Consider the following 27,770-nt stretch of genomic DNA (forward strand, 5'->3'; position numbering starts at 1 on the left):
TTTCCTGGCAAAGAAAAAGAAATCTTTCCTTTGAAATCAATGAAATTTAAAGGCCATGTTAGTGAGTGGTACTTAAAGAATAGTGTGGAAGTCATGGTTTTGTTAGTGTTAAATATATTCAATAAACCACAACTACTTTACTTCTTAATAATGTCTTTGGTTTAGATTATTTTAATTTTTATGTATGTGAACCTAGGTGCATTTAATATGCTTTAAAGGTTTAGTTAAAACACCTGCTATGGTTTTAGTGGAGTTATGGTGGATGCAGAAAGAATAACAATCTTGAATGGAGACCAAGCACTATTTACCACATAAATATTAACATGGCAATTTAACAGCATTTCTTCCTGTCGTTTACAAATATTCTTTATTTTAAAAAGTCTTGTGTATATTTAACACTATATTTCTATTGAAAGCAATGACTATTTCCTCCTAAAACATCTTTATTTCAGTGAAAATCAATCGCATTTTCAAACCATAACTTTCTTAAAGAGTAAGATTAGTGTAAAACATATGACTGTCTCTGACATTTTTGTATAAAATAATAAATATACGTTTGAACAGCAGATTTTCCCTGACATTGATACAACGTTTTCACATGAAATGACGGAAGAGAAAATAGATTTCAGATGTTCACATGTTCATTGTGAAACATGAAGATTGTGAACATCTTCACTGAAGATGTTCATTGAAAAACAACAAAGTTTTTCTCAAATGCTCATATTTGTAAATATTTACTAAAGTGATAGTGATGTGTTATCACTGTAGAAATACTTATCCAAAAATCATTAAGCACTTCACTCTACATACTCAGGTTCTGTTAGTGGTGTGGTTTCATTGGGCTCATTCACTGGGCTTCCGTCTTCGTGATTAGTGATTCTTTCATCCTCTGTTCTCATTTCCACTATTGGCTCTTTTGAGCCATCTTTCCTAGAAAAATAAAGAAAAAAATTCTTACCTATATATTGTGAACATGGATGCATTACGAAATATATTTTAAGATCTCCACCTGATTTCACCTCTTCATAAACAAATCCAATGTGGTCAGATTGAGAATACCACCAAGGACTTTTTTTTTTTTGCATTTAAATTCATCTTGCCATATATTTCACTCAGGAAAAATAGAAAGAAGATATTCTTTTTTGTATACAATTATTTTTGTCATCAAAATTGTATTTCAAAATTTGAAAGATAAAATTTACACATATCTTTTATTGTTTTAAAAGTCTATAAATGTAAATGAATGATTTTCACTACAATATGATCATTGACTTTAAACATACTCATGTTTTTAAGAAAATAGTTTAGCCCTGGCTGGCATAGCTCAGTGGATTGAGTGCAGGCTGTGAACCAAAGCGTCGCAGGTTTGATCCCCAGCCAGGGCACATGCCTGGGTTGCAGGCCATGGCCCCCAGCAACCACACATTGATGTTTCTCTTTCTCTCTCTCTTTCTCCCTCCCTCCCCTCTCTAAAAATAAATAAACTTCCATTTATAATTTCATATTCACATCATATTTACTGATTTCTAGAATATTAAAAAAGTAAAATTTCTAAAGTAATAAGAATGTGTAATTTCTAAAATATTAAAAATATATATGTGTAATTTATCATACTTGTAAAAAGTGGGAAATTTACCATGAAGTTTCATATCTCAAGGAATAGAGTAAGGAGAACCAGGAAGTCATTTGTTGACGATGAAGGGTAGGTGAAACCTAAGGGCTGGAAATGAGGTGTTCATATTGCAGACAACAAATACGCCCCTTCCCCCAAATAAGAAAGGCATGTAGAGTCTTTGACCACCCAGGGACATACACTTTCCGCGCAATCCCACAACTATGCTCTTTTATATTAACACTAATGATTTGAAAACTTATGTCCACACAAAAATCTGCACATGACTATGTATAGAAACTCTATTCATGCTTGCCAAAAAATTGGAACCCATTAAGATGTCTTTCTCAGGGGGTCAGTGGACAGACTGTATAGAAGCCATACAATTGGACACTACTCAACAATAAAGAGAAATGAGCCATCAAGCAACAAAATGACATGGAGAAACTATAAATGCATATTGCTAAGGGAAATAGCTGGACTGAAAGGCTACATACAGTGTCATTTCAACTGTACAATGTTCGCTAAAAGGGAAAACAGTGAAGACAACAAAATGATCATTGGTTGCCACAGGTTCTGGGTGAGGGAGTGAGGGATGGCAGTAATGGTGGAGCACTGGGCGTATTAGGGTAGTGAAACTATTCCACAATTTGAAGTATAGTCTGTTGTCTTATGTTATCAGTTGCATCTTATTTCTCCTAGAGATTTTATATAATTTTTCCAATTTGAACTATGAATTTTTGAAAAAGAACTTTTTAAGGCAGAGAAACGACGATATAAAAAATTATGATGGATGCATAAAAAACATGGGATGAATCATGTATTTTCATCTGGCCAAGTTTTTAAGGTTAAATACACTGAGCGGGATTTACAAACAGAAGTGTTTGTGGATAAATTAACAAATGATAGTCAAACAAACAGCAGAACTTGAATATGCCCTGTTGTTTTGCTCATGGCCACCAACATCTCTCTAGTTAGTTAAGGCAAAAGCATGAAGATCCTTTCTGATACCCCTGTTTCTTTCCCCTCAATCAATCATTAGTATTTGACTCTATCTCAACTATATCCAGAATCTATACATTTTTATGTGCCTATAGTAGTATTGCAGGTACTACCTTGGACCAAAAGGTCATATTTGTCCCCTGGAGTATTTTAAGGTCCTTCTACCCAGTCTCTTTTATCCTATATCTTTCCACTAAAACCCTCTAGGGTACCATTCTTCATCAGTAGCTAAAGCAGTTAATTTTCTTTAAAAACTCTCAGTAACTTTCAATTTAAAAAAAGATTGTTTACCATGATCCAGGAAAATTTAATACTTTGGTTCATAGATAATTCTCTGACCTGATATGTGTACCAATCTCTCCTCTGCCTCGCACCTTCAGGCTTATTTGTCCTTTCGACACAGTAAACTTACACCTGCCTTAGTGGTCTTTGTATTAACTTTTGCACCTGCAAGGATGTTCTTCCCCTCCTCACTCCTTTGGTGGTTCCTTTTCACTCTACTCTTCAGCTTCAGTTTTAATTCAGTGAGAAGTCTTAAATGAACCAATATCTAGTAATGATTTATCATTCTGCTTTTCATTTTTCCTTGTGCTTCTAGACATTTTCATTTCCACTAAATGTTTATTTTATGTTTTCCTGCATTGGAACATGAATTCTATGTGAATAAACTTTTTTTTTGTTTACCACTTTACCATCAGATTGCATAGCAGTGCTTGTTACCTGGTAACTAGTCCATAAATAACGTTTGGCCAATGGTTGAGAAAGGATAAAAGTGCAAAAACTTCATCATACACACACACACACATAAATATAGAATATATAATGTAATTTTATATATCATGTAAATATGTATAATTATGTAATATATTGCTTTTTCCACATATGAATAAAGAACTAAGTTTGATGATATTTTATTGAGTTGATATGATGATGTAAAAGCACAGCATGTTCTTACAAAGAGAACAAAATATACTGAATGGTGAATTGATCCCACTGTATTTACTGTCACATGTTAACCCTTTCGAGCGAGACAGAGCCTAATTTCTGGTTACTCTTTAAAATGTTCTGTGTCCAACAATTAAGCAGGTGTCATTTTGATTGTGTCAGTTAAGGTTAAGGTGAAGGTTAAGGTTAAGGTTAGGTTAAGGTTAAGGTTAAGGTTAAGGTAAGGGTTAAGGTTAAGGTTAACCTCAATTAAATCAAGTCAGTTTTAATTGAAAATGTATGCTATCAAATTTAGCATCTCTTGAAGTGAAGAGAATCCATCTCTATAGCATATCCATGAGAAATAGTCACAGAAATATTGCCCAGTAGTACTGAAATAGGCTTGAGGCTGAAAAATAAATATAGCCATACAGAATGAATTCCTCTATATCTTTAAGCCTAAAAAATAATGTATGAGACCATATTTGCCTAAATGTGTGTATAGAAAAGCAAATAGAAAGGACTCAATGATAAAAAAGAATAACTGTTGTAGTTTTGAGATTAGATACAATTTTATCTAGAGACCACAAACCAAAAATAAGTATTTTTTTTAAAGATTTTATTTATTTATTTTAGACAGAGGGGAAGGGAGGGAGAAAGAGAGGAAGAGAAACATCAATGTGTGGTTGCCTCTCTTGTACTCACTACTGGGTATCTGGCCTGCAACTCCGTGCCTGGACCAGGAACCAAACCAATGACCCTTTGGTTCGCAGGCTGGTACTCAATCCACTGAGCCACAGCAGCCAAGGCCAAAAGTAAGTATTAAAACCTCTTAATTGCTCTTTTACATGACAAGGAAATTTTCTGCAAAATTTAACTCAGCATATTTTCTCAGAATTTACATTTTGTCTAAATAAATAAAATATGCACAAGGAACTCCAAATTCTAATATGTAGTCACATTTTAACCAATATTTGGAGGAGTAAATTCAGACTCTGGATTAATGTATTGCATAGCACATATTTTCTACATAGACAATTTTGAAACTTGTATGTAGTCACTTATAATTGTAGGCACTGGTACAATTTATGTTAACTCAGTTTAACTTGGTTTTTACATCAGATTATTACTGATGCTTTTGTTTTATTCAATATTAACAGATAAATAGAAAAAATCATAACCAAATATATTATTCTATATCCATCATCCATCTATCTGATCTATCTATCCATCTATCTACTTACCTATCTACCTATCAATATTTAAATCATGTCAATAAAATTTTTAGTTTGGATCCCATTTTAAGGTTTATTTATTTGTTTGTTTGTTTGTTTATTGTTGTTCGAGTACAGGTGTCTCCATTTTCCCCGTCACCAATTTTCACCAAACCATGCCCCCCCCGTGCCACCCATCCCCACCTCCCACCCTCAAACCTACACCTTTTGGCTTTATCCATGTGTCCTTTTTACATGTTCTTTGATGGAACTTCCCCTGTTTTCCCCCAGTAACCAGAGGGAAACCAGAGATGTCCCCCTTTTCCCCTTCCCTCTGGTTACTGTCAGTTTGTTCTTTATTTCAATATTTTGGTTATATTTTGATTGCTTGTTTTGTTGATTAGGTTCCACTTATAGGTGAGATCATATGGTATTTGTCTTTCACTGCCTGGCTTATTTCACTGAACAGCTAAAGAAAAGAGCAGTAAAATGAAAAGAGAACCAACCATATGGGAAAATATATTAGCCTATGATACCTCAGACAAGGGTTTGATCTCCAAAATATATAAAGAACTCACAAGACTGTACTCCAAAATATATAAAGAACTCACAAGACTGTACTCCAGAATTAAAAAATTGGCAAAGGACCTGAACAGACACTTCTCTAAGGAGGACATAAGAGGGCCCAGAGACATATGAAAGGATGCTCTGTATCACTAGCCATCAGAGAGATGCGAATTAAAACCACAATGAGATACCACTTCACACCATTGAGAATGGCCATTATAAACATATCAACAAACAACAAATGCTGGTGAGTTTGTGGAGAAAAGACAACCCTAGTGCACTGTTGGTGGGAATGCAGACTGGTGTAGCCACTGTGGAAAACAGTAAGGAACTTCTTCAGAAAACTAAAAATGGAACTGCCTTTTGACCCAGCAATTCCACTCTTGGGATTTCACCCTAACAATCCTGAACCACCAATTCGAAAGAACCTATGCACCCCAGTGTTCCTAGCAGCACAATTTGCAATAGCCAAGTGCTGGAAGCAGCCTAAGTACACATCAGTAAGTGAGTGGATCAAAAAACTGTGGTACATTGACACAATGGAATACTTTGCAGCAGAAAGACAGAGAGAGCCCCTACCCTTCACAACAGTATGGATGGAACTGGAGAGCATTATGTTGAGGTTTATTTTTTAATAAAGCATTCAGTTTACAAAGTCATTGGGTTCTATAAGAGATCATATTTAAGGTGACATATATATAAGATAAAAAAATAGCCAGAGCAGGGTCCAGTGGTATTATGGTTAAACTCTGCTCAAAATAGTCTTGAATACAGCACTCAAGCTTGACGGTGGCATTTGTTTAATGTGATGTGAAGCAGGTGTCTGATACTCACAGGTAGGCAGCCTTTCCTTCTTCGAGTTCTTTGCTTTTCCCGCTGGAGCCACTCTTCTTCCCGCACATCCTCCTGGTGATGCACATTAATAACCCACATTGCCGAACAAAGAAGCAGCTGACATCTGTTACCACCAGAATTAGCAAGAGTGCTGCAACTCCCAGGCCAATGACTGCTCCAAGCCCAAGGCCATTGAAAAGTGTGTCTTAAAAAATAAAAAGAAATAAAAAACAAATAGTTTTATTAAACCTCACACTAGAAAATATTAGAGAGTTCTTTTAAAATAAATCTTATCCAAGAAGTATTCAACTCAAGACCCAAGAAAGAAGGGATAGTCCCTGGAAGACTTCTATTTCATGATTGTTGAGAGCTAGTCTCTGATTTTCAAATGATATTTTAAGCAACTGACATGGTGATGATTTCAAATAGTTTAAAAAAAATTTTTAGATAAAAACTCTTAAGTGACTCTTCTTGCCAATTGACTTCTTGGTTCCCTGTGGGAAAGATAATGAATATTTGCATATCTGTAGCTGTGCTTTATCAGAAAGTCATGCCATTAATAGACCATCACTTTGTTAAGAGGAAAATACAGTCAAAACTCCTGTAAGGTACGACTTAAATAAATGTTCTTTCTAAGATTACTTTAGAGTTAAGACTTAAATTTGCAAATGATGGCTCCAAGCACTTTGCTTTGACAGATAACGCATTTAAAAATATCTGCATGAATATTTTTAAAAATCATTATTTTAGAATAAATGCATACTTGTATTTTTCTAGTTAACATTTTAGTGAGTCATGCTAGAGGCATGCTTTAACAGAGTTATGTGCTTATGATCTTTCTGAAGATAGGGCCCGATGGGAGATACTTTTCTTTGGCATGTAGTTGCAGGGAATCTCAAAAGCTGTAAGAGAATATCCATGGAAAGGTGATTAAGCATCAGATGTAATAGGCTGACTGAGAATGTAGAAATGGCAAAAGGGATTAGTAGAGCAAAAATAGACCTCCTGTTGTATGCCCATGGTTGAATATGAGGGCAGATTACACTGTTATAACCATAAAAACAGGGAAACAGGTACAATGGAAAGAAACCAGATTACAGTGGTTATATTGTGTTATATAAAGGGGAAAGAGAGGATTATATAGGAAAAATTTATAGAATTATTCAAAGGGATTCTTAGCACAATTATGTTAACATTTCCTTCATAACATTATAAAATAATAATTTCTTTTTAATGATTAAAAAAAGCTTATTACCCAGATCATAATGGCATGCTTGTTAAGCAACTGATGTGGAACACAAGTGAAAGATACAGAAACATATAAATTTGAGTTCTGAAAAAAAACCTCTTCTGAAAAATTATACATAAAACCAAGTTTTCCTAAGTCAGTTTTTAAAACTTAGTTCAAGCATTTTAACAACAACTAAAGGGAATTTTCATCCAAAGGAATCAATATAGTTATTCATATTTAGAATTTACCACTAGTGGGCCACTCTTACACATGCCGCACCTGTCTGAATGCTAGTGTACTTTTCCACATAATGCCTAAGTCTCATGTTTACATTCATTTTATTGGTAGTTATTTTGGATAGGCTGCACATGACTCAACAACCAAGCACAACAAAGAACAGTTGAAAGTGCACACCTGATTCGGCTTTCACCTCTGTGGATTTATTGACTCAAGGACAGTTAAGGTTTCATTCCTCCCTTTATTTAGGTTTCTTCTCACATGTAGACAGAGCTATAAGCCCAGTAACTCTCACAGAGCAGTGACGATTTATCTAGTCTATTATATAAATCCCCATTTACTTTTTTAAGTATAAAATCTTGCTTTGGATCTGGTGTCAGAAAACCCTGGTTTCATCACTTATTGCTCTTTGTCTTCAGGTGAGTCAGCTAATTGTCTAATCCTGAGATGCCTCTTTATTACAATAGGGACAGTTATGAAAACCATCACCACCACAAACTGAGTCACGGGTTATGAAAAGATTGTTGAGAATTACCTGACACTTCCACACTTATTGCCCAGCACTTAGTAAAAATTTGACAAATATTTAAAATTCTTACTATTTTACTATTATAAAATTCTAGGAAAATGTGATTTTTGAGAAAGAATAGACTGTCTAAGTTTAATTTGTCTGTAAATATATTTCTTCCATTAACAACCTACAGTATCTCTTATGAAGCATTGATTATTTTCTGGAAAATAAAATCACTTTTTTAATGATTTAAGTTTAGTGAGTTAGCTTTTAAATAATACATAAATTTGTGACCTTTTTTATATTCAACCAGTATATTGATCTGCTTCATTTCCATCATTAGAAAAAGTTCATAGAAACATTTTATTTGTAAAGTACTTTATAGTAAAAGAATATTGATGCTATAATAACTATGTTTTCTAGAGAAACAAAGTTATATCTTTTTAACTTACAATTGAAAATTTTAAAGGTTATTTGAAGTCATTTTTTAAGTTTTATAAACCAATTAGCTCAATTTTATGTTACTGTTTTAAAGTTTTTATTTATTTATTTTTAGAAAGAGGGGAAGGAAGGGAGAAAGAGAGTGAGAGAAACATCAATGTGTGGTTGCCTCTCACATGCCCCCTACTGTGGACCTAGTATGCAACCCAGGCATGTGCCCTGACTGGGAATTGAACCAGAGATCCTTTGCTTTGCAGGCTGGTGCTCAATCTACTGAGCCATACCAGCCAGGGTTACTTGAAGCTATTTTTATGAAAAACTAAATGTATTTTTGTCATTGCAGAGGAGAAGGTGAACATCAAATAAGTTTGTTATAAATATTTAATTAAGTTTTCTTTTAAGGTAACCTTTTTTTTTTTTTCAAATCAGCCCAAGGATGTATTTAAATGTCTATTCTCATATCCTATGAGGTCAGACTACAATAACTATAAAAGGCAAATATTTTAATTCTCTGCACCACCAATTTACTATGGTGCTAAAGTTTACTTATTTGATTCTGACTTTTTCACAAATGAACCCATAAACTTTGGTAGAATTACTTCACTAGAATTTTTGGACTAGCAGTGATTTATGTTCTCAGATGTATGCAGAAAATTCTTCCTTTATAAGTTAATTATGGTTTTAATTATTATACAAATTGAAATGGATATAGCAACCATTTGAAAGATTTTAAACTTATCTTATCTGTTTTAGCTTTTTAGCTTTCCAGAACACTTATAGAAGTACATTATGATATAATTTTAATAACAAGCCCATTACAAATGAAAACAATATTATCAGTTTTACTTTACAACTAAGAAAACCGAGGTCCAGAGAGGACAATAACGACTATTTAGTTTCAGCATTTATATTTTTATACCTGTTAAAATTAATATTTTATATTAGATATTCATCATCAAATAATTAAAAGACAGGAATGAAATACAGTGAATTAATTGAAATGTGTAATTTTCTTATTAAAAATGTCAAAATCCATTTTCCCTATATAGTAGTGGAGGAACAACTATTTAAATAAAGCATGAAGGCTTCCAGGCAAGATAGTGATGTAGGTAAATGTGGTACTAACATCCTCTCACAACCGCACCGAAATTGTAGTTGAACTGCAGAGCATCCATCATTCAGAACTGCCTGAACTTGAGCTGCATGCAAGTCCTCTAGGGATGTAAAGAAGCAGCCACATTGAGACTGGAAGGAGCAGCGGTGATTAGGAGTGGGTTGGTATTCAAACCACTTTGTTAGATAAAAATTGGGAGGATAACTGGGCTGTCCAGGTTACTCCTCAGGAGCAAGGGGTCCCAGCCCCAGATCAGGCCTCCCATCCCAGGGCTCTGTGCTTGGAAGACAAGTCCCCATACTGTTTGCTGTAAAGACCAGTGAGCATTGTGGTTGAGTGGGACAGAGAGTTCTGGAGTCCCAGGCAGCTCCTTTTAAAGATCCCACCCATGGACTTACTCAGAGTCCTTTGCTCTGAGCTCCAGCGCTGAGGCAACAGCTTGAAAGGCACCAGGGCCATAGGGGGAGGAATCGAATTATCTGACAGTTTTCTCCCAGACAGAAGTGCTGGCAGAATCCATAATTTCTTTGATGGCTCCCACTACCCACACAGAGCTGGCAGACCAGGGACAAATCTGAGTCTCCGTCAACCTGGCTGTCACTGTTCACCCTCCCTGGTGATTCCTTGAGACTGCACCCTACCTAGCTTGTGGGCCCACCCAAGCTTATTCTAGTGGCTTCTCCACACAAACGGTGTGTCTTGGCTCATGTTTGAGACTTTCATAAAATTTCTCAGACGAGCAGTATCTGAAAATAATGTCATGTATCTCCGTTGCTCTAAATACCACATTTATCTTCTGTGTGACAACGGTTGGCCTCCTGAATTTGAGGGGTGTGGTGTTCATCACTGAATTAATAGGTCCATGCAATTTGGATTTATGTTTAATTTCCCTGTTGAACCAAATGTTGGAACTTCTGGGATTTCCAGTATGTGGTCAAAACTCTTCAATTGTTTTAATTAGAAATGACAAAATCATTGCAGATTATATCAACAAGAATGATTAAAGATACCATTTTGCATTAATTCAAAGTTTTCTAAAAAATCAGACAGGAAACTCAAGAGCAACTATGATACGTTTTATATTCTTCCTTTCCTCTAGGCCACTTTTTTATTGTTCCCTCATATACTCTTAGAAAAATTGAATATACCCTCCTAAGATATGTGTTTTTCTTTTAAATTATAAACAGGTAATATTTTATAATATTTATACTTTGCAAAATACAATGTATGATTATAAAACAAAATGCAATTTAGAAAGGTGGCATAAAATCAATATTAATGGAAATTCTAATTTTTTAAATATCCACAGTGGTATTGTTCACTTATTTTGTGGCCCATATACTGTTACTGGATATATTTACATTGTATGTACAATTTTATTGTTTCATTTTTCTGTGAAATGTGAACAAAAATTCTCATTTATTCTAGCTAAAATATTATTTGATTATCATATATGAAGGTACTTTGGAAATTCAAAGCACTATGCAAATATGTTATTTCTTGTTATACATGTTAGATAATAGTAACTTTATTACTTGTTAGTTATTTGTTTGCATTATCTTCTTTTAAAGGATTAGATCTCAACTTTTACCCCAGAACTCCTTAGATTTTAGCAAGTATGTTTACTTACTGTTCATTTGAATATTGCTAATCTTCATGAACTACAATGAACAAAAATAAGTATAAAATCATATTTACAGTTTATATTGTGGCTTTTTATTATTGCTGTTTGTGGCACATTTCTTTTCATGCCTATGTTTAATTGTTTTTAATGATCATTTTCATTTTTCTAGTTTTATATGTGCATATCACTGTGACCAGAGAGCAAGATTTTGTTTAGTCATTTATTTGTTTTTCATATAGTAACTTTTTTTTGGTGGTTCCTTACTCTTTCTCTCAAATTAAAATCTTTCTTGACTCATGTTAAAATGAATGAAAGCAAGGTAAATTACTAGTAAGGCTCTAATTGTCTCTGATGGGTTAGGTTGACTTTTGCTCAGTTTGGGAAAAGGATATATTGTTTATTTGCTTCTAATCCTTTGTAATTCATTTTGTCCTCTTTAGTTCACCATTAGTTTTTGTTATTATTATAGTTACTTTTATTGTTATGTTTATTTTGCACACTATTTTAGACACCTTCATCTTCATTGAAATACAAATAAAATTGATATTCTTAAAAGATTATTACAAAATAGATCAAAAGCTCCTGCCTAAATAACAATAAAGACTACTTCTTTTGTGTTCTGATCTTTTATTCTATTATATCTTGGTACCCTTTTGTACAGCTCATAGAATTCATGAGATAAAAAAAGCATTTACATCATTCAGCTTCCTGACAAAATATGCTCATTAGCAACATTTGAGTTCATTTGAGTTCATATTACTCAGATATCTGACTGTTGACTGAACTAGCTGAATAAAAATTGTGTGGTACAACATGTAATCTCAAGCATTTTTCAATGAACAATTTAAACAAAAAGGTATGTAATCCTAATAATCTGTGATGGCTGTGAAAAGAGCATTATCAGTGACGAGAAAACAGAGTCTTTTATAAGGGACTGTGTTTTGGATAAAAGTCTTGGAATGTTAAAATAACAGATCTTTAGAAATATAGGAGTGAGCAAAAGTGGGTTTATGTGGAAAAAGACATGCAGGTTATGATTATTACAATAGCTTTATTAACTCAAAAGAATGTCACAATGGCAAGAAAAAACACCTATTTTTGCCAATGGTTGCAAATTAAAAATCAAAACTGAGTTATAATCATGGGACAAGTACATAAGAGTGTGTGTGTGTGTGTGTGTGTGTATGTGTGTAATCACAATGTTTTTATGAGAACTTTGTGAGTAGGAGGGATTTTTACATTTTAGGATCAGTAATTTTCTGTGTTTTAAATGAACATGTATTGAGCTCAGTGGAGCTCTTTGTATATCTAGAAACAAATGATAAAAGTTCATGTCAGAGAATAATAGTTATAAGAACGTTCATTTTATATAATTATCTTGTTTTCTTGTCCTTTAATAGCACTATGTGTAATAATATTAATTGAGGAATTATAAATTTACAGATTATAAAAATTATAAGCAAAGTTTACAAACAATATTTTGACATTACTAAAGTAGATCAATAAAGCCCACTGTTATTTTCTATGTGTTTTAAATTCTCAGGCTGTTTGCAGTACATTTTAACAAGGTGGTCATGTCTTTTCTACATTTAATCAGCTCAACAGCATTGATATAGACATTTTATGGCTTGCTACCAAATTTGTTTTCATACATCCTTCCTTTTTTGCTAGATGAAAATCCTATTTTACATCGCCTATCCCTTACTAGTTTCCATTCTTTTGCCATTGTGATTGTTCTTTCAAGATGCTCTGTTCCATGTATAACATTGTGTTTTTATAAACTCAAGGGTAATACCAAATTTCCTTCCAAATTCCTTCACCCTATTGAGAGGAATTATTTGGAGAAGGTGGGTTATAAAGGCAGTATTGACAAACCAGGCATTTTATTTTAGAAGTAAGTATGGTTGGGGGCAAAGAAAAAAATAAGTAATTGAAAATATTTGTTTTGGTGATGGAAAGGGCACTATAAACATGTATATATATAAATAACATTTGTAATTTTAAAACTAAACTTCTGAGTGCCTTTTCCTATATATGCTTGTTAACAAAGGCATGATTATAAATTAAATATCTTTGCAAAATATCTTCTAGTCCTTTGATAAACAAAAAATAGTATCTTTCCAGAGATAAATTGGTATAAAATCATGTGATGTCCTTTAATTTATCACGGTGTTATCAAACAACTCTATTAAGCAGTTTTGAGGATAAAATAAGAAAAAGACCAAGTGCTTTCTTCTCTGGGGAGCTCACAATGTATTGGGAGGGCTGATTAATTTAGAAACTGAAATTCAGGCATAATTCATTGCTTTCCTAATGGTTAAAAGAACCCCCCCCAAAACTGTGACCTGAGCAGATAGGTGGGAGAAACATATGTTAGGAAGAGTAGTCAAGGAAAGCATGGTAGAGAAAATAACAGTGGAGATGGTGTTACAGAAGTTTTCCATATGATGAGAGGAGTCCATTTCAGTCAGAACAGAGCATGAGTGAAGATGGAGACATGAAAGAAAACATGTGATAAATTCTGAAATTAGGAGATATATATATATGGGTATTAGAAATCAGATATTGGGGTGATTGGAGGGATGGGTTTATTAAGTGGTAAATGATATTAAAGAGGATGGACTTTGCAATTGAAAAAAAAAAACAAATTAACTTACCCCCTAAAAAAGAGGCAAACAACACCACCCACAAAACCTACAAAGAGTGCTTTTTTTTTCACAAAAGATGCCAGGGAGTTGTCAGAGACAACAGAGACAAGGAAATGGAATCTGTTGTCATGGGTAGGAGGGAGGGAGCTCGTAGAAGCTGGGCTACTCTCTCCTCTCCCATGTCCACTTCCGTAATGCATGCAGACATGCCCACCCACACTGTTTGACGTTTAGACTGAAGAAGGGAGTAAGCTCATCCTTTTACATGTGATTAGTGGTTGAATTAACATTAGATCATTCGTGTCTACTCATACAGTTAAAAATAGACATTCTATGAGATAAAATACTATATATTTCATAATATATTTATAATTAGGTATAATTATTATATACGCATTTAAATGGTATGACATTTCAAATGTTTCATCACTTTCACCATTTTTAAATATCACTCAACCCCCCTTAAGGTTTTAATATTTATCTTTTTAAACAATGTTCATAAAGAATAAACAATCTAAAATACAGGATCTGGCAGAAGTAATGCCTGCTTCAGTGTGGTTGGTAGGGTATGTGAATGTATAGCAAAAGATGGACAACAATTTGAATTATTTCACCTAAAATGTCTTATGACGTGCTTGCCTGTGATATTATGTTACTGAATTATATGCTTATGTTTTGGTAATAAAAAGAAATGTTTTTTGTGCTGGTCCCTGTATAATGAATGTTATTCTTTTTCTATGAAAAATTTTACTTCCTTGATTTGGTAATTATATATTCAAACAGCTACTTTTGAAATTTATTCTTAAATCACTAATTCTGTACATTCTCCATACCCATTTTATTATTTTGTGTTCAGTTTGCTTTGGAGGAGGTGATTTAGTCACTTCCCATAAGATAATGAAAACTTTTATTGGCTAGAAGGAAACTTCTTATGCTGGACAAATATGATCAAAACAGACATTGACAAGTGATAAGCAATTGAGTAACTTAAACTTCAGTGCTTTAGTTCAACCACTACCTGGCCATTTTAATTTTTCAGTTAATATTAAGAATCTGACCATAGAACATAGAAAAGTTTTCTTTGCACAAACGAAAATTTGTTTTTAAAATACTATATTACAAAATTGAATCACACCCATATAAGATTAAACTACACTTGATATTTTACAATTTGCTTGTTGAAATTCCAAACTATGTAATCTATTATAAAATTCTTAAATATACATACCTTTGAATTTTCTAAATGTCTCAGATAATATATGACAAATGTGAACAAATATATGAATGCAACTATGATTTTCCAAGGAATCTGTAACATATTGAATTTTACAAAATTTCCAGTTTTAGACACCCACTCTGTTGTGTCCTAGAGGCTTCAATTTCATTATAGTTATGTATTTTTTAAAATCAAGTTATAATATTAAAACTAACATTGTAAATATGTCTAAACATTCTAAAGAGTCCATTTATAATGACTATTTCCTTCTTTTCAAGAGAATTAGGAGTTTTGCATTTAATCTTACATGTAACACACATACCCAATTTAACCTTTTTAAAATTATATGGAAACTATAGCAAACAAACAATAAAAAATTGGAGCTTGTTGCTCATGGATTCTTTAAAACAGAAATACAAGTTTGATGAGATGATTTTTAAACTATATTTAAATAGAAGTTAGCTATATTTTACTTTTTCAATATTTTAATATTTATCTTTGTAATATAGTAAACAACAAATCAGTTGAGAAGCAAGCATATAGCCACTATGCGAATGACATGTTGAAATTGTTTATTTTGATTTCTTAAAATGAAAATGATAGATGCTGATATGAAAATGTGTACTTTAGTTTTTATTAGACAGTAAGTAAAAATACTATTATATTTATACAATAAAAAGAACTATTTCTACCAACGTTAATGTCTTTTTATAAAGTGTCTTCAGAAAGTATATAAAAATCAGAGTGATAAAGTTTAATTTGATATTCATTGAAGACTACAAACTTAGTGTGTGTTTATTGCACTGATCACAGGAAAGCAGCTACATGTGCAAGTTGAAGTGAGAAGGATAACAGCTGGCTAATAGAAGAACCGTGACTCCTGGCAGAAACTGTGGTTGGTTAATACATGGCCTTCTTGGCCACGTGCATTCCTCTCTTGGCCAACAAGGAAGAAATTAATGGAACTAGGTAAAAGATATTTGACCACAGAGGTGTACAATGGAATTGATTCAGTGTAATTTAATAAAACAATGATAAGAAAAGAGATTTTGAGTTGCTTGGCTTTGTCAATTACTAGTACTTGGGTTCTCTGATGCTCAGTTTCTTGATATAATAAAAAATAAAATAATGATGTTTGATTAAAATATTGGAATAAATTTCCTCAAATCTTTGTCTTCATAATGGCTTAAAAAGTAAAGTGATACAAAGTTAATGTGGCTGACACTAGAAAAATGTCAAAGAATCCCAGATACCTCCCATTTGAAATTATGTCATTGTTATGAGGCTTCAAGAAAAAATAAACAAGGACATCGCACAGTAATTTAACTCTCTCTCCCAAAGTACACATCTTCTATAACTATTATATCAATTAAAAGAAGTTCAAATTTTACAACAAAATGTAAACATTATATTAAAACTCCTTTTAATATGTACATATTAATAGGTAAAGGTATGTAATTCAGAGTAGGATATTCTAGAATAACAAATATTAAGTGTGCCTTAAAATAATGCACACCCAAACCCTGGCTGGCATAGCTCAGTGGATTGAGCACGGGCTGCAAACCAAAGTTGTCGCAGGTTCGAGTCCCAGTCAGGGCACATGCCTAGCTTGCAGGCCACGGCCCCCAGCAACTGCTCATTGATATTTCTCTCTCTCTCTCTCTCTAACTTCCCTCTCTAAAAATAAATAAATAAAATCTTTTAAAAAAGTTAAAAAAAATAATGCATACCCATAAGTGAACATTTTCTTTTGTAATTTCTACACTGTGTTTTATCTGGCACAGCAAAATGACTGTTTATATAAGATAAATATATATTCATGTTTAAATCAGAAAATATATATTTTTTTACTTTAGAAAAACTAACTGAATAATTTACATATTAAAAAGTTATTATTTGAATCCAGGTCCGAGGCTAAAATGGAAAAAAAGTAATGATGTTTTCGTAACAGTATTGGATCTGGATTGCAATTGTGACTCTTCAGTACATACATTGTTTAACCTCTTTAGGCCTCACCATTCTTCCATACACTGTAGGAGAAATGGCACTTCAGAGGGACTGGATGAAGAATGAATGGAATATTGCGCTTTGGCATTCTTCACAGTGTGTGACATAATGCATGTTTAAAAACAAAAAGGTGCTCTGCTTTTGTATTATTTTTATTATTATTTGTAAATGTCAAAGTCATTTATGTTTCATGCCTTGTTGTGGGTAAGGAAAGAACTTGAATAATTATCTACAACTTTATTCTCATGGTGCTCAAACTGAATTACAATGATATATTCATCAAAGTAATTGGAGAAAAACCACTTTCAGTAACTTTTTATAAACATTTGCTAGCAATGTAGACTACTGAACAATTACTGAAATTATTAACTATATTCCTGTGTTTCACTGTTATGTAATTACTTTGGCTTTCCACTAATAATTAAATTTTATAAGAAGACCCCAGAATTAGTTCACTATGAAAGTAACAGTATTTGTTACTGTGTCTAAATTATTTTTACAATATCTTCTGATGATGTATTATTTCTTCCAAAAGAGATACAACTCAATTATATGTGTACTATATTGAAATATTGGATTTGACCAAGTTAGAAATGAAAACATACAACGAGGACAGAAAAAGTTTGTACCAGTAATAAAGAAAACACGTATAACAAAGCTTTTCCTCAGTTTTCTTTATTACAACTATGGAGACACATAAATACAGAAAATAAAATGACACAATTACTATGAAATGCATGCATAAGATTACACATAGTGTTTAATATTATGTTGAGAGTTTAAATAAGAGATGAGGCTGAGGACAATACATTTATAACATGTACATTTTTCCATGAAAATAAGCTATGATGAAAACAAATGCAATTAAATAATCAGAAGCAGTCACTTTAAAACAAAGTGTCATACATAAAATCAATGTAAGATGTGAAATAAAAATATTCTTTAAAAGCATTCATGAATTATGGATATTATTTAAAACAGTAATATTTAATTGCTTGCTCTTAGGAAAAACAATTACTTGAAGATTTATTTCATAGTTTCCATTTAGTACATACATAGAATTTAAAAATAATACATAATTTTTAAATGATGCTACCTTTTAATATTATGCAATGTTTGCAGTGTATAACTTTATATTTTTATTACTTAGAATAGTAAAGAATTAATTTAATTTGAACATATGCAATTAAGAACTTTTGCATCATACCTATGCTTAATACAACCAACATTAGATTAGTTCACATTTAATATAAAATTCCACTTGAACAAATCTTTAATAATAGCTAAAATAACAGTCTACCAAAAAAAAGATATGAGGAAAGCAAATGCAGTTCAGATTTCAGATATACTAATAAAACTCTTGATATATGTTGTATTTTCCTTGACTATTGTTTTTCTCTTTTAATTTCAATTTTGTTTAATAGTAGCCAAAACTGATGTAATATGCACTCTGCTGTTCTGGTCACACATAGGGGCAGATATTTTAGGCTTTCAAAATAGTTACTAGCCACTTGGAAGGAGAGGGTACTACCAGAGTTCGTCAGATAAGATAAAAATATCACAGGTACTAGAAATCAAAGCAGGACACTATCTTCTCCGTTGTATTTCAGAGCAATTAAATTAGATGGAAACTTATTGAATCCTTTGCCTTACATAAAAATTGAGATATTGCTTATAAACCTTTAAAATTTTTATGTGTTTTAAGTTCTTAAGAACAATAAAGTAAAAAGAAATAATATAATTTTATATTTAAAAATTAAAAATTGTTAACTCCAGAATAATACTCCAATTTAGATGATAATTTTAAAAGAACATGTTAATGATATGTTAGAAAGACATGTTCTCTCTAGTTAAGATCTAAAATTTACTCTGATAATATCTTCTGAAAACTGAGATTAACTATTAAATATAAATAATGACTAAATAATACTCTCTATTTTTTAATCACATAGCCGATTTGGAAATAGACTTTCTACCTATTGCAACTTATATTAAAATCACTTAAGTATTATTTGTAAAATATTTGTATCTCCAGTCATTTGCTATATATTCATTTGAGCTGTCTATTTATTCAATGCATTAGCCTTGGTGAGGTTTTACATCATATATCTATATAAGAAATGTAGGGACTTTAAAATGTACCCATGGTTAACTTAAAAAGAAGAGAAGAAATACATCCTATTTACTCATGTCTAGATATTAAGAAACAGGAAGAGAGTAAGAGAGGAGGGATATATTAGAAAGAAAAATTTAGAAGGAGAATGAAAGGAAATAAACCAAATTAATATATCCTATTTAATTTGTATTCACTCAAAAGTTGTTTAAAGGATATTACATTTTGCCTCAGAGTTTGAATCTTAACAAAATGCATGGAATGATACATTTAGGTACAATCTTAATAATCCTATATGTCTATTCAAGTGCAATCATAATACATAAGGCTAGAAATTATAAATTATAATCTTTAATTTATCCAATATATTATTTTTGGTTCCTAATGCTGCTAATATAACCAAAACCAAAGGGGTTGAAATTTTCAGATAATTTTACATGACCAGATATATTTACTAACAAGTTACTACAAATTGAAAATATTATACAAAATATCAGCTAACTATTCTTGAAAGCTAGACCAAGACATACTGAATTATGGTATTGGTAGTATAAATATCCATTTTGAATTACTACATTCATTTGTAATTTTGTATTTTGTTTTTCCATTCTTAGTGTAGGTATACCGTATCATTAGAAAAATAAATAAATAAACCAAAAAAATTGTATGTATATAACAGCTTATCCAGATCCAAAAGTACATAGCTTGCCCTGGCCGGAAGGTCAGGTGGTTGGAACATCATTCCATACATCAAACGTGTGCGGACTGGATCCCTGGTCAGGGAGCACACCCAGGTTGTGGGTTCAATCCTCAGTCGGGGAGTGAAAGGGAGGCAACCTATTGATATTTCTCTCTCTCTCTCAAAAATTAATAAGTGCATTCTCATGAGGATTAAAAAAATTTTTAAAAATATGTAGCTTAATTATCTTATATACTCCATTTTGTTGAATGTAAATGAATAATCATAAATTTAATAGTTTAGAGTTAAAACTGATGTGCAATTTTGTTTTAGCTTTAATTTAAATAAAATATAATAAACTGGCATTCTTATGTAGAAAATATTTGAATTAAATATGATGGTTTCCATATTGCCCAAATCATATAACCTATGAACTACTGTGCATACTTATAATTTTAATTATTAATTTTAAAACAATTGGTGAATATTTTATTTTTTAAAAGATTTTATTTATTTATTTTTAGAGAGAGGGGAAGGGAGGAAGAAAGAGAGGGAGGGAAACATCAAAGTGTGGTTGCCTCTCTCATGCCCCATACTGGGACCTGGCCCACAACCCAGGCATGCGCCCTGACGGGGAATTGAACCACTGACCTTTTGGTTTGCAGGCCTGCACTCAATCCACTGAGCCACACCAGCCAGGGCAAAGAGATGGTGAATTATTTTAAAAGTCAAAATTATTTGTAGTAAGGTTATTGGTACAAGTATTTGTTATATATTATACATATATATTTTACATAATGTGAATCCAATGTCTAGAAGGTTTGTGTGTGTACATATACATGTATAATATATATTATTATATATGTATTCTTATATAATACATATGTGTACTATATATATAAATATATAACACTTGAGAGATACTTTAGGCTAAGTAAAAGAGGAAAGAAATTAAAAAAATAAAATAAGGCATTAAAATTGTTTAATCTTGTCCATGTCTTCTTATATGAATGTGTATATGTGCACTTGTGAAATGTTTTTAGAACAAATATAATTGGAGAGTTTATAAAGTATACTTATTCTCAACGAATAATAATACTAGGAGAGAAGGAATTAAAATTAGCAGTTTCCTTAACATCCTCCAGTTCAAGAAGACATTTTGTAGGAAAGAATTTATGTTACCTCCTAGGTGTAATATGTTAGCATACATGAAACATAGGATGGTGGGCCTTACAGTTATATGATTATTACTGAGTTTGAATTAGGGTAGAGAGACCATTAGGACTGAATAATATATGGAGAAAAGAAGTGAGAAAAGACAGATTTGGAAAGAGTTGGTATAATAAAAGGAGATATTCAGGTTTGTATAAAAATTTTAACATGATACTCTACATGCTGACAGTGGCAGCCATGAAAAGCACATCAACCTAGCTCTGTAACTGGTATAATATGATCAAAATTAACTCTTGAAATGATTAAACGTTTAAAGACATGATAAAGACATACCAATTGCGCTAGGCACATATTTCTGAGTATATATAATGATTAACATAAAACCCACCTTATACACAAGTTCATACTCATACATTTCAGACATAGAATTTTATTTAAAAAGCCATTGGATAAAAAATTATTGAATGATGTGAGAGAGAGGCAAAATAAGTTGAATTTTTATGTCTTCCTTACCAAATAATCACATTTATTTAGACCTATAGACAGATAGTAGTTAGACAAAAAGTAATGTCTGTTAGATTTTATGGATGCATATAACAGAATTAAACCTCAGGTAATAAAAAAGATAATTCAGCAACATTTACACATTTTAGGACTTTTTAATAATCAAAGAAGGTTATTTACAATCTCTAAGGTATCATTTATTGAAATGTGGTAGCTGCACTGTTTATAGTTTTGTGCTTTTCAATTTCTTACAGGAAGGAAAGCTCAGAGCTTATTATTTTAAGGTGTCTGGAATATATTTTGAGAATCTATGCATACCTCAACTGTAAAATAGTTGTTCATCTAGGAAGAAAATCTGGCCAAATGATAGGTTGCTTATTAATTTCAGGGTTATCAACTTGATCCATACTTAGATGTTTGAAAAATCTAAATGAACAACTCATTAAAATGGAAATAATTCTGCTAAGATAGAATATTAATTTTAGGTTTTTTTCTGAACTGTCAAAATGTCACTCTAGATGTCATGTACCTGAATGAGTGTTCTTCATATCACAGTTGGTGACCTTGAGTTATAGAATATAAAATTTCAAAAAATAAATCAACTTTGTTATCTTACTGAAGATGTATTCCATGTTCACCACAAAATGATTGGTAATCATATACTAAGTCATCTTCTATTGGGTTGGCCAAAAAGTCCATTGGTTTTTTTTTTCATGGAATAAAAGACATTTTTTTTATTTTCACCAATAGCTCTATTGCTTTGGATATTTTGAGTATGCCAGCTAAATCTCACTATCAGCTTCTAGCGGGTACAGGCCAGGGTGCTGTTAAACATCTTCCATTCCATACGGCAGTCCCACAGCAAAGAATTACTAGCTCAAAATGTTAATAGGACCAAGAAACTTCACAAACCACTTCTGACATGTTTGATCAGTCACAGCACCTACTCCATGCACCACACAAATCTTTTTTGTGTTTCAGTTGTGCTTTTACCTTCCTTGAAATAAAAAAGTGTAATGCATCAAACGTGTTGTGTGTTTTCTTCCATCTTGAATATTAAAATGGCAGCACAAAAATTCACCTTTTTTGATTTTTTTAAAATGCAGGCTGATATGACAATCATCACAATACAATCAAACAAAATTATTTGAAATGAAGTTAAAGACAACTGAGCACTAGAGCTATCTTATGGAAGAAAAACATAATTGGCTTTTTGGCCAACCCAGTACATGACTTTCTTGTTATAACTTATTGGAAAGATCCAGTGTGGTTATAATGAATGAAAAAAAAACAAAACAAAACTAGAAGTGTTTCTGAAACTCCTTGTTCTCTCAGCATTTTCTACTAAATAGTAATCAACATATCTGCATATCTTATCCAAACTCTAACATCATGGAACATAGTTACAATTGTAATTAGTTCTTTAAAAAAATAGAACATGGACTATGGTGATTTAAAAACAGAACACTACTGAAAAATAGGTTATATCCCCAAAATGCATGGATTGGGAAATCCCTATTTGTCAGCAGGGGAGAAAGGAGAAAAGCAGAAGTGTATTTAATCTGTGGATGGTCAGGTTGCGTTCTACAGACCCACTGCTAGGTTAGAAGAAAGAACAATGGATATAACAAAGAATTTGGAAAAGATACATTAAATAAAGCAGGCTACTAAAGTAAAGCCATGTGTAGCCTTACATCACACATTACAGGATCCTGTAGGTATTCCTTAAAAGGAAACAGAGAATACTTTCCCACAGCAAAGTAGTTTTTGATGAATGAACCTCAAAACCCACACCAAGTAATTTGATTGACCTGTGAATTATAGTCACTCTTGTGAATATATGTAAATCTAATTGCTTCCTAATTGTCCTAAACAGTGATGAGAATCACTTGCTAGGGTTACTTGGGAGTGAAAAAACAAAATACCCTTTTCTCACCTTATAATGAATGAAAATGAAGAAATGAAAATCATTACTCATGCTACTCCCTCAATCTCAACTTCCTTTAAAAGGTGGAATCTAGTAGCCCATCCTTCTCATCTTAATTTCACCTTCTTCAAAATAGTAGATAAAATATGACCTCTTTCTCTGGCCCTTGCAAAGCAAATGATTATTAGACGTTCAGGAAAATGTAATAAGTAAGTATATATGTTGCTGTATATATGAATATATGAATATGAGTATATATGAATATCAATACTTGATGCCAGCTCCAAAGACAATCCAAGTCAAATGAACAGGGTGTGACTTTTTAAGCAAATTAAAATTCAATTTATCATTTTCTGTAGGGCAATTGCATAGAGATATTTTCACTTACTAAAAAAAACAACAATCTGGATTTTTTTCATTTGTATTCAGTTTTAAAAAAGAGAATAGGATATACATCTAATATAATAAAAGTGACCAGATATATGATTTAAAAATGTAAATAAATGTTCCTTAAGTTGAAAATTTACATTTTAAAGAATAACAATTTAAAACCATTAAAAAAGATCCATAATTCTACATAATTAAAAGACTATTAATACAAAATAATCAAATGAAGGAAGATTAGATGTAGGAAATGCTTAAATTCCAAGTAAAAATGATGTGTTTATTTAATAAGGTTAAATTTAGAAATTAAATAAAGCTTTAGAATGAAGCAACTTATTCAGTGAACTGGTACCAGAAATAAGGAATCCTGATTTCAATTTCCTTCAATGATTTTCTGACAAATTATCTACTCTGTAGATGGACAATTTGGGAAAGGAAAAAGAGGCTAATTGTTTATGGGTGAATATACATGCATAATTAGTTGGACCTTAGAGAATCTTTATTATAATTTTAGATTAGCCTTGTAAATTCACAGGGCATAGAAGGAAGTATCTTATGATACAACAGCAATAACATTAAAACATGCACGACAGACATATGGCTATAATGAAAGAAAACCCAGCAGCGTTCAGCTGCCATGAGTGGCTTCCATTTTCACCTTTATTCTCTTCACAGCACTTATCTGCATGAAAAAATTGTTTTTGAAAATAGGATAAGAATAAAATAATTAAGGAAAAAAGAGTAGAGTTAAAAACATGAAAATAAGTGAAAAGAAAAAAGTGACAGTAGGAAAAGAAAAAAAGAGAAAATAATTAATGCAAGATTTACACAAAGCCATTTTCAATTACTTTGATATAAGATAAAAATAGCAAAAAACTTGTATAAAACATTTCCAAATAGTTGCCATATACTAAAAACATAGCTCAGAGTCAATATTAATAATGTTTATTCCATATAACTCAGATATTGGTTGTATATTTGATTGTTTAGATATAAATATTTTAATTATTCTATAATAGATATACAGTTATAGGAGAAAAATCACCAGTCATCCACAGTGCTACTGGTAAATTCAAATTGTTACCTTAATATGAGCTCATCATATTCTGTAATGTTTACTGATAGTTTCTTTGATACCATAATTTCTTAGAAGACAATTAATATAAGTAGCTCTATTCTCAATAATAAATGAACTACTAAGAAATAAGTGAAAATTTGCATACCCACACAGTGAAAATTTGCAATAAGAACAGAATCAAAACCATTAATTCAGCTGACCACTGGCAAACTTCGGACATATGTCATTGTACTGCATTAAGATAAAGAATCAAAGATCATGAAAATAACTTAGACTTACTTTTTTGTTATGTGCTAACCCAAAGAAATATAGTTTTGCATATAGAATTTTTATTTAGAATAGACTGAGATTACCCATGTAGTTAAAATGAAATTTTCTTCAAATAATTAAAATTCAGTTTCATCATTATTTTATATTCTCCAGTGGATATTGCAATCATAGATTGAACCTTAAGAAAACATTTTGGTATCTGCCATGCACTTGAATATTGTGTTTATCGCATGTGCTGAGTTATTCAGGGATGAAAGTGTATACTAGATTTGCATGTAAGTAGAGTGAGTGTCACCAAAATAATTTATAGTCATTATAAGTATAATTAAAAAGCCTGTGAAAATACATATTAACTGAAAAACTTCAGCAATTTATGTATTGGTGATGATTTATATCATTTCTTTGTTAATTTGTTAATGTGAAGAATTGTCATAGAAATATTATATGCCTGGTTTCACAAACTAGAATTATTTTACCATTGGATCCATAGAATATATAAATAAAATTATTTGTCACCAAATTATATTGATAGTCGATGTTAAAATTAGACATGTCCAATTCATAGTAACAGAAGATAAAGTGATTACTAAAAGAGATTAAGATTACTCTTTGCTTATAACAAACAATATGAAATATTTTGTAGGTCAAAAAGTGATGAAAATTATATAAAAATAAATTTATTTCCAAGGACTTTTTAAAACAGTATATTCAAACCACCAAGATAGCATTATCTTTAGCTATTAAAATTATAGAACAGACTGATAAAATCCACTCTAATTCTATATATAGTTTTATAATCATTATTATAAACACTAATTTTTTAAGAAACACATCTTTCAAAATAAAAACATCTTTAAGTAAAAATGAGAAAATATTATTAATCATTACTTTTTAAATCAGAATCATGTACTATAAAGAAATGTATTACCCACTAAGATTTATATATATACACATATATACACACATATATGTATATATACACACACACACACACACACACATATGTATATATATATATGAAGGCCAATGTTATCAATAGAATATATGAAGGTAAGATGAACACATTTTCAAAAAAATAGTTCTTCAGCCCCAAAATAAATATACTCTAGATGTAATCTATTGCTTACAAAAAGTTAAATATATCTGGCTGCATGTAAATGATTTTTTTTTTAAATTTAAAAGTCTATAAACATCATTTGGACAGTCTACAATGCATTCTACATAAACAAAACAAAACAGAAAAAAAACAACAAAAAGCAAGCTAAATGAACTTTTAAACTCCATATCTTCTCGAATTACGTGAAAAAACATAAGATTGCTATTTTATTATAGATAACTTATTTCAGATATGAATTTGAATTTGGCATGTTTATTTAAAATGGAATAAGAAATCATACATAACAAGAGTGATTATGAAGAAAGCACATAAATATAACTTTTCTTTATTGTGCTAATACATGGTTTTAGCTCTGTAAAATATTTTGGGTGCAAAAGCTCCCAAATTCACCATCATCGATCAAAAACTTGATTTGCTCTAAGAAACCTCCTAGCTACCATATTTTTCAGACTATGAGACATATTCCCCCCTTACCCCAAAATTTGGGAGGAATAATTGTTGATACTGCTGTTGAGTTCTGTTTACACTTACATTGGTGAAACACTATGTTACCTACGTTATTACATATTTTACCACATTTTTTGCTTCAAAATTTCTTTTTCTATTTTTCTCCTCTAAAACCTAGGTGTGTCTTATAGTGTGAAAAACATGGGCAAATCAAATAAGTCTTGAACTATTAGGGTCTGGCTGTGATGTGACTTTCCAAGAGGACTTAGCAGTACTTGGATTTACTCATACTAAATTAGACATTATTTTGTGATATTTTTGTAGAAATGATAAATATTTCATTGTTTCCCATTTCCAGTAGGCTGCCCTGGCTTTGAATCAGCAGTATAGCTTCGAGGATATGAATTCCATCTCCTCCCTTCTCAGATATCTTTGTACATCTGTCTGACTTCTTGACACCATTATCTGTTCATCAGCTGTGAAATATGCTCTAGTTTTTTTTATCATAAAAATCTTTATAACACTGACTGTTATTTTTTCTTTGCCATCTTCATGTCAAAGCTATTTGAAAGTATTAAATAAACATGGAGTGTCACCATCCTACCCTTGCACAATCCTCAGCCTATTCCTCCTTAATTTCTCTCCCCATTACTTCAGCTAAGCTGGATGTAAAAAGGGCATTTCACATCTCTTTTGAATATGCTGCATTGACCTTTCAGCAGCATTTGAAGCATCAAATATGATTTGATTATTTTCTTTTGAAATGTGGCTCTCTGTTTGCTTTCAAGGTACTCCAATCTTGTGATATTCCAGGAATACTACATCGTAGTCTCATTGGAGGGGTGGTGGTGGGGTTTCCTCCTCCTGTATAATATTATGGTTTCTTAGGAGGCAGT

The 27,770-nt window shown here is 31.6% G+C and overlaps 1 protein-coding gene across 2 annotated transcripts in view; it reads right to left on the reverse strand.

The window, feature by feature from the left end:
* The window catches only part of NCAM2 (neural cell adhesion molecule 2), a 416,937-nt gene that overhangs the window by 8,756 nt on the left and 380,411 nt on the right, over positions 1-27,770 (reverse strand). Inside the window, exons 16-17 of one of the 2 annotated variants that reach the window (XM_045851671.1) lie at positions 6,154-6,358; positions 811-930 (exon numbers count right to left, since the gene is read on the reverse strand). In XM_045851671.1, coding sequence (XP_045707627.1) covers positions 811-930; positions 6,154-6,358 — 325 coding nt within the window. Of the gene's footprint in view, positions 1-810; positions 931-6,153; positions 6,359-24,212; positions 24,645-27,770 lie in introns of those variants that run through there. The other variant, XM_045851672.1, reaches the window with a different exon arrangement.

The sequence above is a fragment of the Phyllostomus hastatus genome, unplaced genomic scaffold, assembly GCF_019186645.2.
Source record: "Phyllostomus hastatus isolate PE091 unplaced genomic scaffold, TTU_PhHast_1.1 phas_contig_86, whole genome shotgun sequence".
Classification (NCBI taxonomy): domain Eukaryota; kingdom Metazoa; phylum Chordata; class Mammalia; order Chiroptera; family Phyllostomidae; genus Phyllostomus; species Phyllostomus hastatus.